Genomic DNA, 15772 nt, shown 5'->3' on the forward strand with positions numbered 1-15772 from the left:
TTCATGCCATGTTACTCTAGGTGGCAGGATCAGAATCAATAGGTGGAATTTATAGAAACCATGCATCCAGGAAAGCAAAGATTTTTAAAAATCAGAGTTAAGTTTTGAAGGAAAACACATGGCCATGTTTAAGCATCTATCAATGTGGCTGCACAAGAGAATTCAGTTCAGGGCGTGATAGTTTATATCACAAGGTTCTCTGCTAAGCATTTATTCTACAACGCAAATTTAAAGGAAAAAAACACTTTGAGACTAGATGTGCTTAGAATCCTTGATCTGTCAGAAAAAAAAAAAAAACCCTAAGTATTAATTTCCACATTCCTTTTTGAAGACCTGCTATATTTTCTTTTGTTGCTAAATTTGCATGGGGATCTGTGTATACAATAAATTATATAATACAAAAAAAGCACATACATCTTCCTCACTCTTGTCTCATTATCCTTAGTTTCTTTGTAGCATTTCCAAATATGTGAAATTCATTCTGTTTCTTATTGCTTATACTCTCTCTTTTCACCTCTAAAGTGTATGTTTCCTGAGACCAGGGTTCTTGTCCCCCTTATCACTTCTACATCCCCTCAGAGCTCAACAATAAACCTGGCATAGAAAAGATAGCAATAATTAGCTGTTATCTATTAGATCTTAAAATCATAGCTTTTAGGAATACGGAAAGATCAGACTATCTGTCTTAACTCTTTTATTTTAAAAGGAAACTGAGGTTGTGTGGGATCACACATCTAGGTAGTAAGGCAAGACTAGAATTAGATCCACTGACTTCCCATTTCAAGTCACTTTATCCATCTATCCATCAATCTACCGACCTAGAAGGGCTTTCCTGGAAGTTCCAGTTTGGAAAAACAAGCCACTCTGTTGGAAGATTCAGGTCATTGTTTTGGAGAAAGCGCTTCAGTTGACAGCTTTTCAGAAATTGGGACACAGTTTTGTCTATAGGGAAAATGTCAAGACATCTAAAGAAAAATGACCCACCTTTTAATTTTCTTCTTTGAAATTCTTAAGAGGTGGTTTCTCTAGCACTAATTAAAAGATTTGGAGTCATAAAAACTTGTTTTGAGTTCAGAGAATAGCACTTACCATTTGTGGGCTGTGAATCTGAGCAAGTTTTATGTAAATATTCTATAGCTATGTCCCTGTAATGTCATAATCACTAAATGTGTTAATTCCCTCAATGTATCTTTCTCCTGCACCCCTGCCCATAGATGAGGGAGGCAACGCTTAACATTCCACAACCTTTTTTAGGGGAAATTTTTCAGAAGTAAATTTTCGAGGTTACTTGATTACAATTTCTTTGTGTGTCTGTTTTTTTTTCTCAGACTCTCTGAGTTTTATCAGCTGTCATGACTTCAGTTTCCTCTGTTAACTAGTTCCAAGTAGCATCTGTAGGAATTGTAGACATTAAGAATTTATTTCAAACAGGATGTGAAAAACACTCCAAGATTAGAACCCAAGTTCCGCATGCTACACTACGATAGTTTCTGTCATCATAATTAAAAAATGCAATTAGCCACAAGAAAAAGATGTATGTACAAAGAAGGAAAAAAGCCAAATGATGTTGAAATACAAATGTCCTTAGGTAGTCTATGCAAGTTCCTGTTTGATGTGATACATGTAGAATACCTTAGATCTGAAACAGAAGCAGGGCCCTGATGATAGACCTTTGCTCCATAATCCACTCTACGCAGCTCTAGTGATGGGTTGTCTTACCCTTTTACCAGTAGTTCATGCAAAGTTGTTGCATTAAGGCTCTCCCAGTTGGAGCGTAATGTAAGCCACTGTTGGTCTTGCTCCTGTTCCTCTATCAATTTGGTCACAGATGGTTCCCTAATAGAAAGACAAATACCAGATAAATATTCTAATACAATGATCTTTGACAAAGCAATATCATTACTGAGCACTTACTTTCCGTGGTAAAGAATCTGCCTGCCAATGCAGAAGATGCGGGCTCGATCTCTGGGTCAGGAAGATCCCCTGTAGAAGGAAATGGCAACCCACTCCAGTATTCTTGCCTGGAGAATTCCAGGGACAGAGGAGCCTGGGGGGCTATGTCCATGAGGTCATTAAGGAGTCAGATAAGACTTAGTGACTAAACAACAGCAATAACAACTCTTACAAAAAAGCAGCGTTAAATTAATAGTCAATATTTCAAGAGGGGGATTAGTATTCAAAAAAGTTTGCTATGGAATGTGATCAGCAAGAGAAGTTACTGAAAGTATCCTGAAGCAATAAAGATCCACAATGTCACAGCTATTTTAGTCACTCTCTGCTGTAATATATTTGTACATCTGAGGTGTTGGAATTCTAACATATGCCATGTAAAAGCCGATACCTGAAAAACAAGAGCAAGTTTAGGCAGGAATCAAAAAAAAGTAAATAAAATTTAATTGCCTGGAGTATTTTTTCATCTTCTTTTCTTATCTAGTGTAATCTTTCAATAAAGCAATATCTTATAATAAGTAATAAGTAGAGAAAATCAATGGCTATTTAGTGTTTGCTTAGACAGTATAAAATTGTAAGTGGAATTTTTTCAACATACTGCAAAATCTTTATGCACTAAAAATTAGGAAGGACTCTAAAAAGCAGAGATAGGGGTGAGCATCATTTTGCTGTTTACCTAAATCTCACTCAGCTTCCACCACTACTCTGCTTTGAATGCCTCATTCAGGTATCACATAAATACAGTTGCCCTGTAGCCAAGCTTGAAAATTTTAAATTTCAAAAATGTCTGGGTTTTTATGTAAAATATCTGATATTTTAAGAAATAGTTGGTTCACTTAGGCAATCCATATTTGAAGAAAATCTTTTGGATCTTTTTCACATGATGTTATCATGGCTCGATGAGGTGGTGGAATTCATTTTAGACAGGAGAAAGGGGGGTTCCTTCTGAATCTGGAAGAAAGTAGGAGAGAAGGAAGTAGGTACTTGGATTTGGAGATGGGGAGAGAATTCAAGAGAATTCATGAGAGAATGCAAATCAGATAATCAGATCAGTTAAGTTCAGTTCAGTCCCCCAGTTGTATCCAACTCTTGTGACCCCATGGACTGCAGCATGCCAGGCTTCTCTGTCCATCACCAACTCCAGGAGTTTATTCAAACTCATGTCCATTGAGTCAGTGATGCCATCCAACCATCTTATCCCCTCTCATCTCCTTCTCCTCCCACCTTCAATCTTTCCCAGCATCAGGGTCTTTTCAAATGAGTCGGTTTTTTGCATCAGTTGGCCAAAGTATTGGAGCTGCAACTTCAGCATCAATCCTTCCAATGAATATTCAGGACTGATTTTCTTTAGGATGGACTGGTTGGATCTCCTTGATGTCCAGGGCACTGTCAAGAGTCTTCTCCAACAACATAGTTCAAAAGCATCAATACTTCGGTGCTCAGCTTTCTTCACAGTCCAACTCTCACATCCATATATGACTACTGGGAAAACCATAGCTTTGACTAGATGGATATTTGTTGACAAAGTAATGTCTCTGCTTTTTCATATGCTGTCTAGGTTGGTCATAACTTTTCTTCCAAGGAGAAAGCATCTTTTAATTTCATGGCTGCAGTCACCGTCTGCAGTGATTTGGGAGCCCAGAGAAATAAAGTCTGTCACTATTTCCACTATTTCCCCATCTATTTGCCATAAAGTGATAGGAACAGATGACATGATCTTAGTTTTCTGAAAGTTGACTTTTAAGCCAACTTTTTCACTCTCTTCTTTCACTTTCATCAAGAGGCTTTTTAGTTCTTCTTCACTTTCTGCAATAAGGATGTTGAGATCTGCATATCTGAGGTTACTGATATTCCTCCCAGTAATCTTGATTCCAGCTTCTGCTTCCTCCAGCCCAGCATTTTGCATGATGTACTCTGCATATAAATTAAATAAGAATGATGATAATATACATCCTTGATGTACTCCTTTCCCGATTTGGAACCAGTCTGTTGTTTCATGTCCAGTTCTAACTGTTGCTTCTTGACCTACAAACAGATTTCTCATAAGGCAGGTCAGGCGGTATGGTATTCCCGTATCTAAGTATTTTCCATAGTGTATTGTGATCCACACAGTTAAATGCTTTGGCATAGTCAGATGTTTTTCTGGAACTCTCTTGCTTTTTCAATGACCCAGTGGATGTTGGCAATTTGATCTCTGGTTCCTCTGCCTTTTCTAAAACCAGCTTGAACATCTGAAAGTTCACGGTTCATGTACTGTTGAAGCCTGACTTGAAGAACTTTGAGCATTACTGTACTAGCGTGTGAGATAAGTACAACTGCGTGGTAGTTTAAGCATTCTTTGGCATTGCCTTTCTTTGGGATTGGAATGAAAATTGACCTTTTGCAGTCCTGTGGCCACTGCTGAGTTTTCCAAATTTGCTGGCATATTGAGCTCAGCATTTTCACAGCATCATCTTTCAGGATTTGAAATAGCTCAACTGGAATCCCATCACCTCCATTAGCTTTGCTCATAGTGATGCTTCCTAAGGCCCATTTGACTTTCCATTCCAGGATGTCTGGCTCTAGGTAAGTGATCACACCATCGTGGTTATCTGGATCATGAAGATCTTTTTTGCATAGTTCTTCAGGGTATTCTTGCCACCTCTTCTTAATATCTTCTGTTTCTGTTAGGTCCATACCATTTCTGTCCTTTATTGTGCCCATCTCTGCATGAAATGTTTGCTTGGTATCTCTAATTTTCTTGAAGAGATCTCTAGTCTTTCCCATTCTATTGTTTTCCTCTATTTCTTTGCACTGATCACTGAGGAAGGCTTTCTTATTTCTCCTTGCTATTCTTTGGAACTCTGCATTCAAACGGATATAGCTTTCTTTTCTTCTTTGCCTTTTGCTTCTCTTTCTTTTCATAGCTCTTTGTAAGGCCTCCTCAGACAACCATTTTGCCTTTTTGCATTTCTTTTTCTTGGGGATGGTCTTGATCACTGCTCCCTGTACAATGTCATGAACCTCCAACTATCGTTCTTCAGGCACTCTATCAGATCTAATTCCTTGAATCTATTTGTCACTTCTACTGTATAATTGTAAAGAAATTTATTTGGGGCATACTTGAATGGTCTAGTGGTTTTCCCTACTTTCTTCAATTTAAGTCTGAATTTGACAATCAGGAGTTCATGATCTGAGCCACAGTCAGTTCCCAGTCTTATTTTTGCTGACTGTATAGAGCTTCTCCATCTTTGGCTGTAAAGAATATAATCAATCTGATTTCACTCTTGGCCGTCTGGTGATATCCATGTGTAGAGTCTTCTGGAAGAGGGTGTTTGCTATGACCAGTGTGTTCTCTTGGCAAAACTCTATTAGCCTTTGCTCTTCTTCATTCTGTACTCCAAGGCCAAATTTGCCTGTTACTCCAGGTATTTCTTGACTTCCTACTTTTGCATTGTGGTCCCCTATAATGAAAAGGACATCTTTTGAGGGGGGTTAGTTCTAGAAGGTCTTGTATGTCTTCATCAGTTCATTTCAGTTGCTCAGTCGTGTCTGACTCTTTGCAACCCCATGAATCACTGCATGCCAGGCCTCCCTGTCCATCACCAACTCCTGGAGTTCACTCAAACTCATGTTCATCGAGTCAGTGATGCCATCCAGCTATCTCATCCTCTGTCATCCCCTTCTCCTCCTGCCCCCAATCCCTCTCAGCATCAGGGTCTTTTCCAATGAGTCAACTCTTCACATGAGGTGGCCAAAGTATTGGAGTTTCCACTTCAGCATCAGTCCTTCCAATGAACACCCAGGACTGATCTCCTTTAGGATGGACTGGTTGGATCTCCTTGCAGTTCAAGGGACTCTCAAGAGTCTTCTCCAACACCACAGTTCAAAAGCATCAGTTCTTCAGTGCTCAGCTTTCTTCACAGTCCAACTCTCACATCCATACATGACCACAGGAAAAACCATAGCCTTGACTAGATGGACCTTTGTTGGAAAAGTAATATCTCTGCTTTTCAATATGCTATCTAGGTTGGTCATAACTTTTCTTCCAAGGAGTAAGCGTCTTTTAATTTCATGGCTGCAATCACCATCTGCAGTGATTTTGGAGCCCCAAAAAGTAAAGTCTGACACTTTCCACTGTTTCCTGATCTATTTTCCATGAAGTGATGGGACCAGATGCCATGATCTTTGTTTTCTGAATGTTGAGCTTTAAGCCAACTTTTTCACTCTCCTCTTTCACTTTCATTAAGAGGCTCCTTAGTTCTTCTTCACTTTGTGCCATAAGGGTGGTGTCATCTGCATATCTGAGGTTATTGATATTTCTCCCGGCAATCTTGATTCCAGCTTGTGCTTCTTCCAGTCCAGCGTTTCTCATGATGTACTATGCATATAAGTTAAATAAGCAGGGTGACAATATACAGCCTTGATGTACTCCTTTTCCTATTTGGAAGCAGTCTGTTGTTCCATGTCCAGTTCTAACTGTTGCTTCCTGACCTGCATATAGGTTTCTCAAGAGGCAGGTCAGGTGGTCTGGTTTTCCCACCTCTTTCAGAATTTTCCACAGTTTAAGTTCAGTTGCTTCAGCATTACTTGTCGGGGCATAGAGTTGGAATACAGTGGTATTGAATGGTTTGCCTTGGAATCGAACAGAGATCATTCTGTCATTTTTGAGATTGCATCTAAGTACTGCATTTCAGACTTTTTTGTTGACTATTACAGCTACTCCATTTCTTCTATGGGATTCTTGCCTACAGTAGTAGATATGATGGTCATCTGAGTTAAATTCACCCATTCCAGTCCAGTTTAGTTCCCTGATTCCTAAAATGTTGACGTTCTTCTTGCCATCTCCTGTTTGACCGCTTCTAATTTGCCTTGATTCATGGACCTAACATTGTTGGTTCCTATGCAATATTGCTCTTTACAGCATCAGACTTTACTTCCATCACCAGTCACATCCACAACGGGGTGTTGCTTTTTCTTTGGCTCTATCCCTTCACTCTTTCTGGAGTTATTTCTCCACTGATCTCCAGTAGCATACTGGGCACCTACCGACCTGAGGAGTTCATCTTTGAGTGTCCTATCTTTTTGCCTTTTCATACTGCTCATGTTTGGGTGTCTCCTGAGGAGGTACAGGTCAGCAGTGGACTGCTGCAGGGGCAGGGGCTCTGGGTGCAGTAGACACAGGCATAGCATAAGACCTCTTGGAGGAGGTCTCCATTAACCCCACCAAAGCCACCAGAACTTACACTGGACTGTGGAAACAGACTCTTGGAGGGCACAAACAGAATCTTGTGTGCACCAGGAGCCAGGAGAAAGAAGCAGTGACCCCACAAGAGGCTGACCCAGAATTGCCCATACGCGTCCAAGAGTCTCTCACGAAGGTGTGGGTTGAGGGCATTGAGTGTAGCAGTGCCTGCATGGGACCTTTTGAAGGAGGTCGCCATTATCTTCATTACCTCTACCATAGTTTGGCCTCAGATTAAATAACAGGGAGGGAACACAGCCCCACCCTTCAACAGAAAATTGGATTAAAGATTTACTGAGCCCATCAGAACAAGACCCAGTTTCCCCCTCAGTCAGTCTCTCCCATCAGGAAGCTTCCATAAACCTCTTATCCTTCTCCATCAGAGGGCAGACAGACTGAAAACACACAATCACAGAAAACTAACCATTCTGATCACATGGACCACAGTCTTGCCCAACTCAATGAAACTGTGAGCCATGGCACGTAGGGCCACCCAAGTCAGACAGGTCATGGTGGAGAGTTCTGACAAAACGTGGTCCACTGGAAAACGGAATGACAAACCACTTCAATATTCTTGCCTTGAGAACCCCATGAACAGTATGATAATCAGATAGTCTCTACTTTTCATTTCAAGAAGGAGGGGAGATCCTCAGATGAAAGGTGTGGGGGAGGGGCAGTGGCAGGGGGTGTGCAATGGTGAGGAAACTGACGTGTATATGAAGTTGCTCCCTGGTGGAGGTATTTAGAAAAACATATCAAAGATAAAAGTATGGTGAGCAGCAGTGAGGATTCAAATGAACCTGGAAACCTTGAAGTGGTAGTAGCACTAAGTCTGAGCTTAGCAACTTGCTCTTTTGATAATAGAATGTCTTTTTTTTATTTTTATTTTTGCAAAAACAGAGAGAGCACAGAAAGGGAAGGAAAGTTAGATTCAGTGGCATTGAAAGAAAAGTTACCATTTCACCTAGTTACCATTATTTAAAAACAACTGTAATCACAAAATAGAAAAAAAATTTTCTTAAAAACCTCACCAAATGCAGTTATTTTTAATAAAACCCTCTAACGACTTGAGGAAAGAATAAGAGCCAAAAAAGTAAAAACAAAACAGAGTTCTTCATAAAAGATGAACTCTAATCATTTGATTTTTTTTTTAATGGCATAACCCCTCCCATACTTTAAGAAGCATTGCACAAGCTTTAATTGATTTAGGATCTTGAATGAACTGTTATATAATCTAATATGCCACAAAACTGACTGGAAAATGGGAAATTTCTTCCTTCATCAAAATAAGGCTGTGGCTTTCCAGTAATCCCAAAAGTGCTGTATGTGGAGGCACAGTGGGATGGGAAGCAGAGAAATCAGAGGTCATGCATACCACTCAAGGTTTCAAGGTTTCTGTTAACACCTGCATCCTGAGAATTTCTGTCTGCAGTAGAACAATCCGTGGTCTCCTAAATTCATGCAATTTATTGGCAAAAAGCCAAAGGAAGATCACCTTCAGATCTGTTATTTAATGAAAACAGTCCTTAGGCAGATTCACAGGGCAACAGGGACTCACATGAGGATGGTTCGGCATAAGCATAGGATTCACACTGAGGCTGGTTGGGAAAATCACTGCAAAGGAACCAAGGTCCCTTCAATCACCTTGAGGGATGTTTTTGCATTTTATTCAATTAGCTTCCAAGAAAGGCAATTTAGCCTGAACCTCTCAGTTACGTCTAATGGAAAACCTAAGAAATTCATCAAGAAGAAAGCAGTATCATTATGAAAATTAGTTTTCCATGAAACTCTTAAACACTAGCAGGCTTCACAGCACTAGAAATGTCATCTTATCACCCATTAAAAAAAATCGGTGAATCCATATGGCTCAACTTCTGCCATCATACAGAATCTGAGCATCTGTGTGGTTTCAACATTTCTTTAAATAATTTTAAAAATCATAAAAGTAACACTTACACATGGAAGAAAATCCAAACATTATACAATGAAAAAATATTCTTCCCATCCAAGATGTATAAAATCACCACTGTAAATAGCATTTGAGTATCCTTGCCAAGCACTGTCTATAACGCTTGTATCCCTCTGTTTTTAGTCTATATACATTTCTGGGAGATAGTGATAGACAGGAAAGCCTGGTGTGCTGCAGTTCATGGGGTCGCAAAGGGTCGGACATGATTCACTGACTGAACAACAGTATTGTTCTGTATGGTGCTGATGTTTTCATTTAAGGACCTATCTTAGAAGTCTTTGCACAGTAATAGCTAGATAATATTAGTAATGATTATATTAATAACTATTACTTATTTTCTATAGGCAACACACTATAAGATTAACTTGTTTTATATTATTCAATCCTCTCAACTTTGTGACATATGTATATGTACATGTGAAAGTCGCTCAGTAGTGTCTGACTCTTTGCAATCCCATGGACTGTAGCCTGCCAGGCTCCTCTTTCCTTGCGATTCTCCAGGCAAGAATGCCGGAGCGGGTTGCCATTTCCTCCTCCAGGGGATCTCCAGACCCAGGGATTGAACCCAGGTCTCCCACATTGCAGGTGGATTATTTACCATCCCAGCCACCAGGGAAGTATGCTTTATTGGTATTCACCATTTTGGAGATGAAAAAATTGAGGCAAAGAGAGAATACAAAATTTTCCGCAGGTCACACAGCTCCGATATTGCATTCCTTGGTCTGACATCAGAGTACCTCTTCTAACACTGTGAGCACCATGCAGCCCTCCTCTTATTCAGAGCACACACCACGTTCTTTCCATAGCTGCACAGTGTTCCATGCACATACATTTATTTCACCAATCCTCTACTGAGACCATTTCCAATTTGGAGTTATAATGAAAAAGCAGCAGTTAACACCTTAACCACTCACCTTTGCCCATATGCACAAGCGTGACTTGAGAATAATACCTAGAAATAAAACTATTGAATCAAATGTAAATTTTTGATGAATAGTATGAATTTCCCCTTCAGAGAGTAATGTCAGTTTACATACTTTTCAAGACTAGGTGTGCCCATACATCTTAATTTTTATAACTATGCATATAATGTAAGCCATGCTATGAAAATATATCTGGAACTTAACTACTCAAATTTTGTTTGCCCATTGGTAATTAGTTTGATGTATATCAAGAGAAAAAGAAATCCTCTTGGGCAGAGACCAAAAGAGCAAAACAACACCTTTCTAGTGATGAAACATCAGAGTCACTGTATCTTAACGTGTCTATGCAGGGAATGAAGTCACATGCTTCTAGAGCAACAATGAAATCATATGCAGAGAAGAAAATTCAACCACAATCTATTTCAATGTCCTCTTTTGACTGTGTGAGAAAATAAGACCCAGATATAGACCTTTGCCAAACACTTGTGGGGGGCCCAGAACAACAGTATAGATAGAGGCCAATATACTATATCATTTTCAAAAATTCTCCAAGCGGGGCTTCAACAGTATGTGAACCAAGAAATTCCAGATGTTCAAGCTGGATTTAGAAAAGGCAGAGGAACCAGAGATCAAATTGCCAACATCCGCTGGATCACGAGAAAAGCAAGAGAGTTTCAGAAAAACATCTGCTTTATCGACTATGCCAAAGCCTTTGACTGTGTGGGTCACAATACACTGTGGAAAATTCTTAAAGAGATGGGAATACCAGATCACCTTACCTGCCTCCTGAGAAATCTGTATGCAGGTCAAAAAGCAATAGTTAGAACTGGACATCTAACAATGGACTGGTTCCAAATTGGGAAAGGAGTACATCAAGGCTGTACGTTGTCACCTGGTTTATTTAATTTATATACAGAGTACATCATGAGAAATGCTGGGCTGGGTGAAGCACAAGCTGGAATCAAGATTGCTGGGAGAAATATCAGTAACCTCAGATGGCAGAAAGTGAAGAGGAACTAAAAAGCCTCTTGATGAAAGTGAAAGAGGAGAGTGAAAAAGTTGGCTTAAAACTCAACTTTCAGAAAACTAAGATCATGGCATCTGGTCCCATTGCTTTATGGCAAATAGATGGGGAAAAAATGGAAACCATCACAGACTTTATTTTGGGGGGCTCCAAAATCACCACAGATGGTGACTGCAGCCATGAAATTAAAAGACGCTTGCTCCTAGGAAGAAAAGCTATGACCAACCTAGACAGCATACTAAAAAGCAGAGACATTACTTTGCCAACAAAGGTCCATCTAGTCAAATCTATGGTTTTTCCAGTAGTCATGAATGGATGTGAGAGTTGAACCATAAAGAGAGCCGAGCACCAAAGAATTGATGCTTTTGAACTGTGTTGTTGGAGAGGACTCTTGACAGTCCCTTGGACTGCAAGGAAATCCAACCAGTCAATCCTAAAATAAATCAGTCCTGAATATTCATTGGAAGGACTGAAGCTGAAGCTCCAATACTTTGCCATCTGATGCGAAGAACTGACCCATCAGAAAAGACCCTGAGCAGGGAAAGATTGAAGGTGGGAGGAGAAGGGGATGACAGAGGATGAGATGGTTGGATGGCATCACCGACCTGATGGACATGAATTTGAGCAAGCTCCGGAGTTGGTGATGGACAAGGAAGCCTGGCGTGTTATAGTTCATGGGGTTGTAAAGAGTCAGACATGACTGAGTGACTGAACTGAACTGATACTATATCATATTAGATATTAGATATTATAATTTGAGTTAACAAGCTGTTAAAGAAAATTATTCTATCTTCCCATTTTGATGAAGATAACTTTCAAGTCAAATATAGAAAGAAAGCTTGGACTCCTTAAATCAGTGGTTTTCAAATCTTAGCATTCATTAGAATCACTGGAGGACCAGTGACAACAATGGTTGTTGGCCCCATACCTAGATTTCCAGGTTTGATAAGTCTGAGATGAGGCTCCTAAATTGCCCTATCTAACATGACCTCAGGTGATACAGATGCTGTGGCCTGAGACCATACTTTGAATACAGTGCACCAGACTCCCAGTGGGTACACCTTTTGATGGACAGACTCTTTGCCCTATAAGGTGAGGCATAGCTGAGGAGAAAGACCACAGTGGTCCCTCTAAATCAGGCTTTCTCACCCTTGGCACTACTGACATTTGATGCCAGATACCATGAAATTAAAAGACGCTTACTCCTTGGAAGAAAAGTTATGATCAACCTAGATAGCATATTGAAAAGCAGAGACATTACTTTTCCAACAAAGGTCCGTCTAGTCAAGGCTATGGTTTTTCCAGTGGTCATGTATGGATGTGAGAGTTGGACTGTGAAGAAAGCTGAGCACTGAAGAATTGATGCTTTTGAACTGTGTTGTTGGAGAAGACTCTTGAGAGTCCCTTGGACTGCAAGGAGATCCAACCAGTCCATTCTGAAGGAGATCAGCCCTGGGATTTCTTTGGAAGGAATGATGCTAAAGCTGAAACTCCAGTACTTTGGCCACCTGATGTGAAGAGTTGACTCATTGGAAAAGACTCATGCTGGGAGGGATTGGGGGCAGGAGGAGAAGGGGACAACAGAGGATGAGATGGCTGGATGGCATCACTGACTCGATGGACGCGAGCCTGAGTGAACTCCCGGAGTTGGTGATGGACAGGGAGGCCTGGCGTGCTGCGATTCATGGGGTCGCAAAGAGTCGGACACTACTGAGCGAGTGAACTGACTGAATTATTTGCTATATGGGGCTGTCCTGGGCACTGTAGGGTGTTCAGCATCACCCCTGGTTTCTACCCACAAGATGTCATTATCTCCACACCACCCCTGGACTGCCAATTGAAAGATCTACTGACAATTCCAAATGTTGCCTTGGGGCAGTCACTGCTGGTTGAGAAATACCGTGCTAAGTCCTGGGGTCCAGCACAAGGCCCCTCTGCTCTGGATCTAAAGGTAGCACTGCACACAGATGCAAGAGATTTTCACTTCAATTTGCTTCTTGAAACGTGTGGCCAGAAGACACAAATAAAAAACGTATAACATAATCCCACCCCACCTCTACTGAAATGAGAAGAAAGAACATACCTAGGATTCCAAATCATCCTGATATTCTGAAAGGAATTCTGTAAGGCTTAGGTGAATAATCAGATCTCTAGATAATGTGGCCTATTTTTATCACATTTTCAGGTTACTTGGTATTTAGTAATAAGGCATATCATCCTTGTGTTACAATTATGCTAGGACTGATTACATAAAAAATGAACTCAGCATAAACTCCTTAAAGTCGAGGGCTTCCTTACTTTTGACAGCAACACAGTAGTGCAGGACTTACCTAAACTTACCTAAACTTACCTTCCATTGCAGTGGAAGGACAAGGACTGCTCTATAGTATCTGTTGCTTGGGAAAATCATGAGTCTTTGACCTTGGGGACTGACGGTTAGTCTTGAAATACAAATGCCTTGTGTGGTGGATATATTATTTGCAATTCTAAATATCCTCTTCAGAACTTGGAAAATTTCTATTAAATATTTTATATCTGATTTCAAAAGTCTTTTCTTGTACCCTGTCATGTTACTATCTCTGTTTGGTTCCTATAGATTAAATACGTTAATAGTAAAAGACAGTAAAATTATTTTGCCAAGTAGAAGGATGGTTTAGAAATACTGATGGAAAGGCATCATGAGTTTCAAACACACGCCAGTGAACATGACTATAGAATCATTTGTCTGGTTAGATAGCTGAGCTTATGCTTTATACAACAAAGACTGCCACAACAGAAATTTTTCAAAGAAAACCATAAAGTCTGAATTATTTTCCCAGTAAATTAAGTATTTAGAAATATTTTTATTGTATATAATCTTTACTGAAAATATATGTTTTCATTCATTTGTCTACCTCAGAGGTAGAGTATAATAATTGTATTAGGCCATGATTTATAGGTGGAAGTGACAAAAACCATCTATAAACAAAAAGAAGTAATAGATTATAAAATTAAATTATAACAGGTTCATATTTCATAAAATAAATCAATGGAACTAAATAATTCATTTCTAATGAAAAATTATAAAACTGTACCTATTAAATATGCATTATCATTGTAATATAAATTAAAAAATAAAACTAACAAATAAAGCACTATTTAAAATAAACACCAGTAAAAGTATAAAAATAAAGCAGTCATAAAATTTAAGTCATTTGATCATCTATAAGAATTCAAACTTATAAAACAAACTCAATAATTGGTGTCAGACTGTAAGTATATTTTTGAGCATAAATACATACCTCTTTCAGAATCTATAGTAGACCAAGTATTTCCTTCTAGCTATTTTATCTAAAAAAAAAAAATCCCATTTCTTTTTTGACATGTTGGAGGAAAACTTTGGGGACAGTTATATTTTTTTCTTTTTTAAGAGACAGAGACTCAGTATTTTCTTGACAGCAACTTATTTAGTTGTTTAAAAAGTGTTTCCTGTTTGTCTTTGCCTTCTTTCAGTTCATCAGTGTAGAGATCACCAGTTTTCATTGTAATATGCTATTTTTTATTCCACTGGTTCAGAAAGCCTGGAAGCCAAGGTAGAATTTATTTTTCTAATAGGATCCTTGCTATGTCAATTGCTCTTGCCTCTCTTATCTTGAGATTATAGGTATATACAAAGTGTGTGTATGCTGTTCAGTTGCTGAGTTGTGTCTGACTCTTTTTCAACCCATGGACTGTAGCCCACCAGGCTCCTTTGTCCATGGGATCATCCTGGCAAGAATACTGGAGTGGGTTGCCATTTCCTCTTGCAGGGGATCTCCCCGATTCAGGGATCAAAACTGTGTCTCTTGCACTGGCAGGTGTACTCTTTACCACTGAGCCACCTAGGAAGCCCATAGAAAGTGTACCTCTATTCAATTTGAAATTTTAAGGCAGACTATGATACTGGGTATGCTACAATATAAAATAACTCAAATTTCAGGGCTTTAAAAAAATTCAGTTAACAGTATTATATCAACAACAACAACAAAAAAGAGCATTTTAGAACCCAAAATAGTGACAGAATAGCTGAATATCAAAATGTGGAAATGTAGTCAGCCCCTAAAGGGATGGGGATGACCTTTAGGATAGCTGGTGCCCAGGGCCAAGAACCTTTAGGACCCTCCATCTCTCATCTCCACTTCCATCAGTGAGAAGGAGGGAGAAAAGATGGGGGGGGGGTGGTTTTAGTGACCTCCAAGTGACTTTTCCACAACCCAGGGGACAGGCTGTCTGCAGCTCTAAACTCAAATCCATTCATCTTTGTGACCAAAAAGAAGTCTTTTTGCCAAAATCCACTTAAATCTTATTGAAAGACTTTATCACAAAACCAATCACTGTTGCCCAAGAATGAGGTCCTTTGATTTGTCCAGCTTGGATGATGTATCACCTACCCTCTACCAATCACTGAAGCCAAGAAAAGTGGATCATGTCTAAAGACAGCAGCTCCCTTTTGGATCCCAAGGATCAAATGGGAACTGAAGCAAGTCCCCAAAAATGAAGGGATGCAGGTCCCCAAGGAAAGGAGGAATGCAGAGAAGCAGCCCAACAAAAGTCTGCTACAAGTGACTTCGCTTGAAAGTTTTAGTTTAAAAGATTATTATGCCTCAGAGTCAAGATCTACATGTTAGTTTGTTAGCTCTTGGAAGATGTAGGAAGGGTACACA

At 39.6% G+C, this 15772-nt stretch overlaps 1 protein-coding gene across 1 annotated transcript in view; it reads right to left on the reverse strand.

The window, feature by feature from the left end:
* The window catches only part of CORIN (corin, serine peptidase), a 304969-nt gene that overhangs the window by 28263 nt on the left and 260934 nt on the right, over window positions 1–15772 (reverse strand). Inside the window, 1 exon segment of the mRNA XM_052642198.1 lies at window positions 1720–1836. Within this exon segment, the coding sequence (XP_052498158.1) occupies window positions 1720–1836 (117 nt within the window).

The sequence above is a fragment of the Budorcas taxicolor genome, chromosome 6 (assembly GCF_023091745.1).
Source record: "Budorcas taxicolor isolate Tak-1 chromosome 6, Takin1.1, whole genome shotgun sequence".
NCBI lineage: Eukaryota > Metazoa > Chordata > Mammalia > Artiodactyla > Bovidae > Budorcas > Budorcas taxicolor.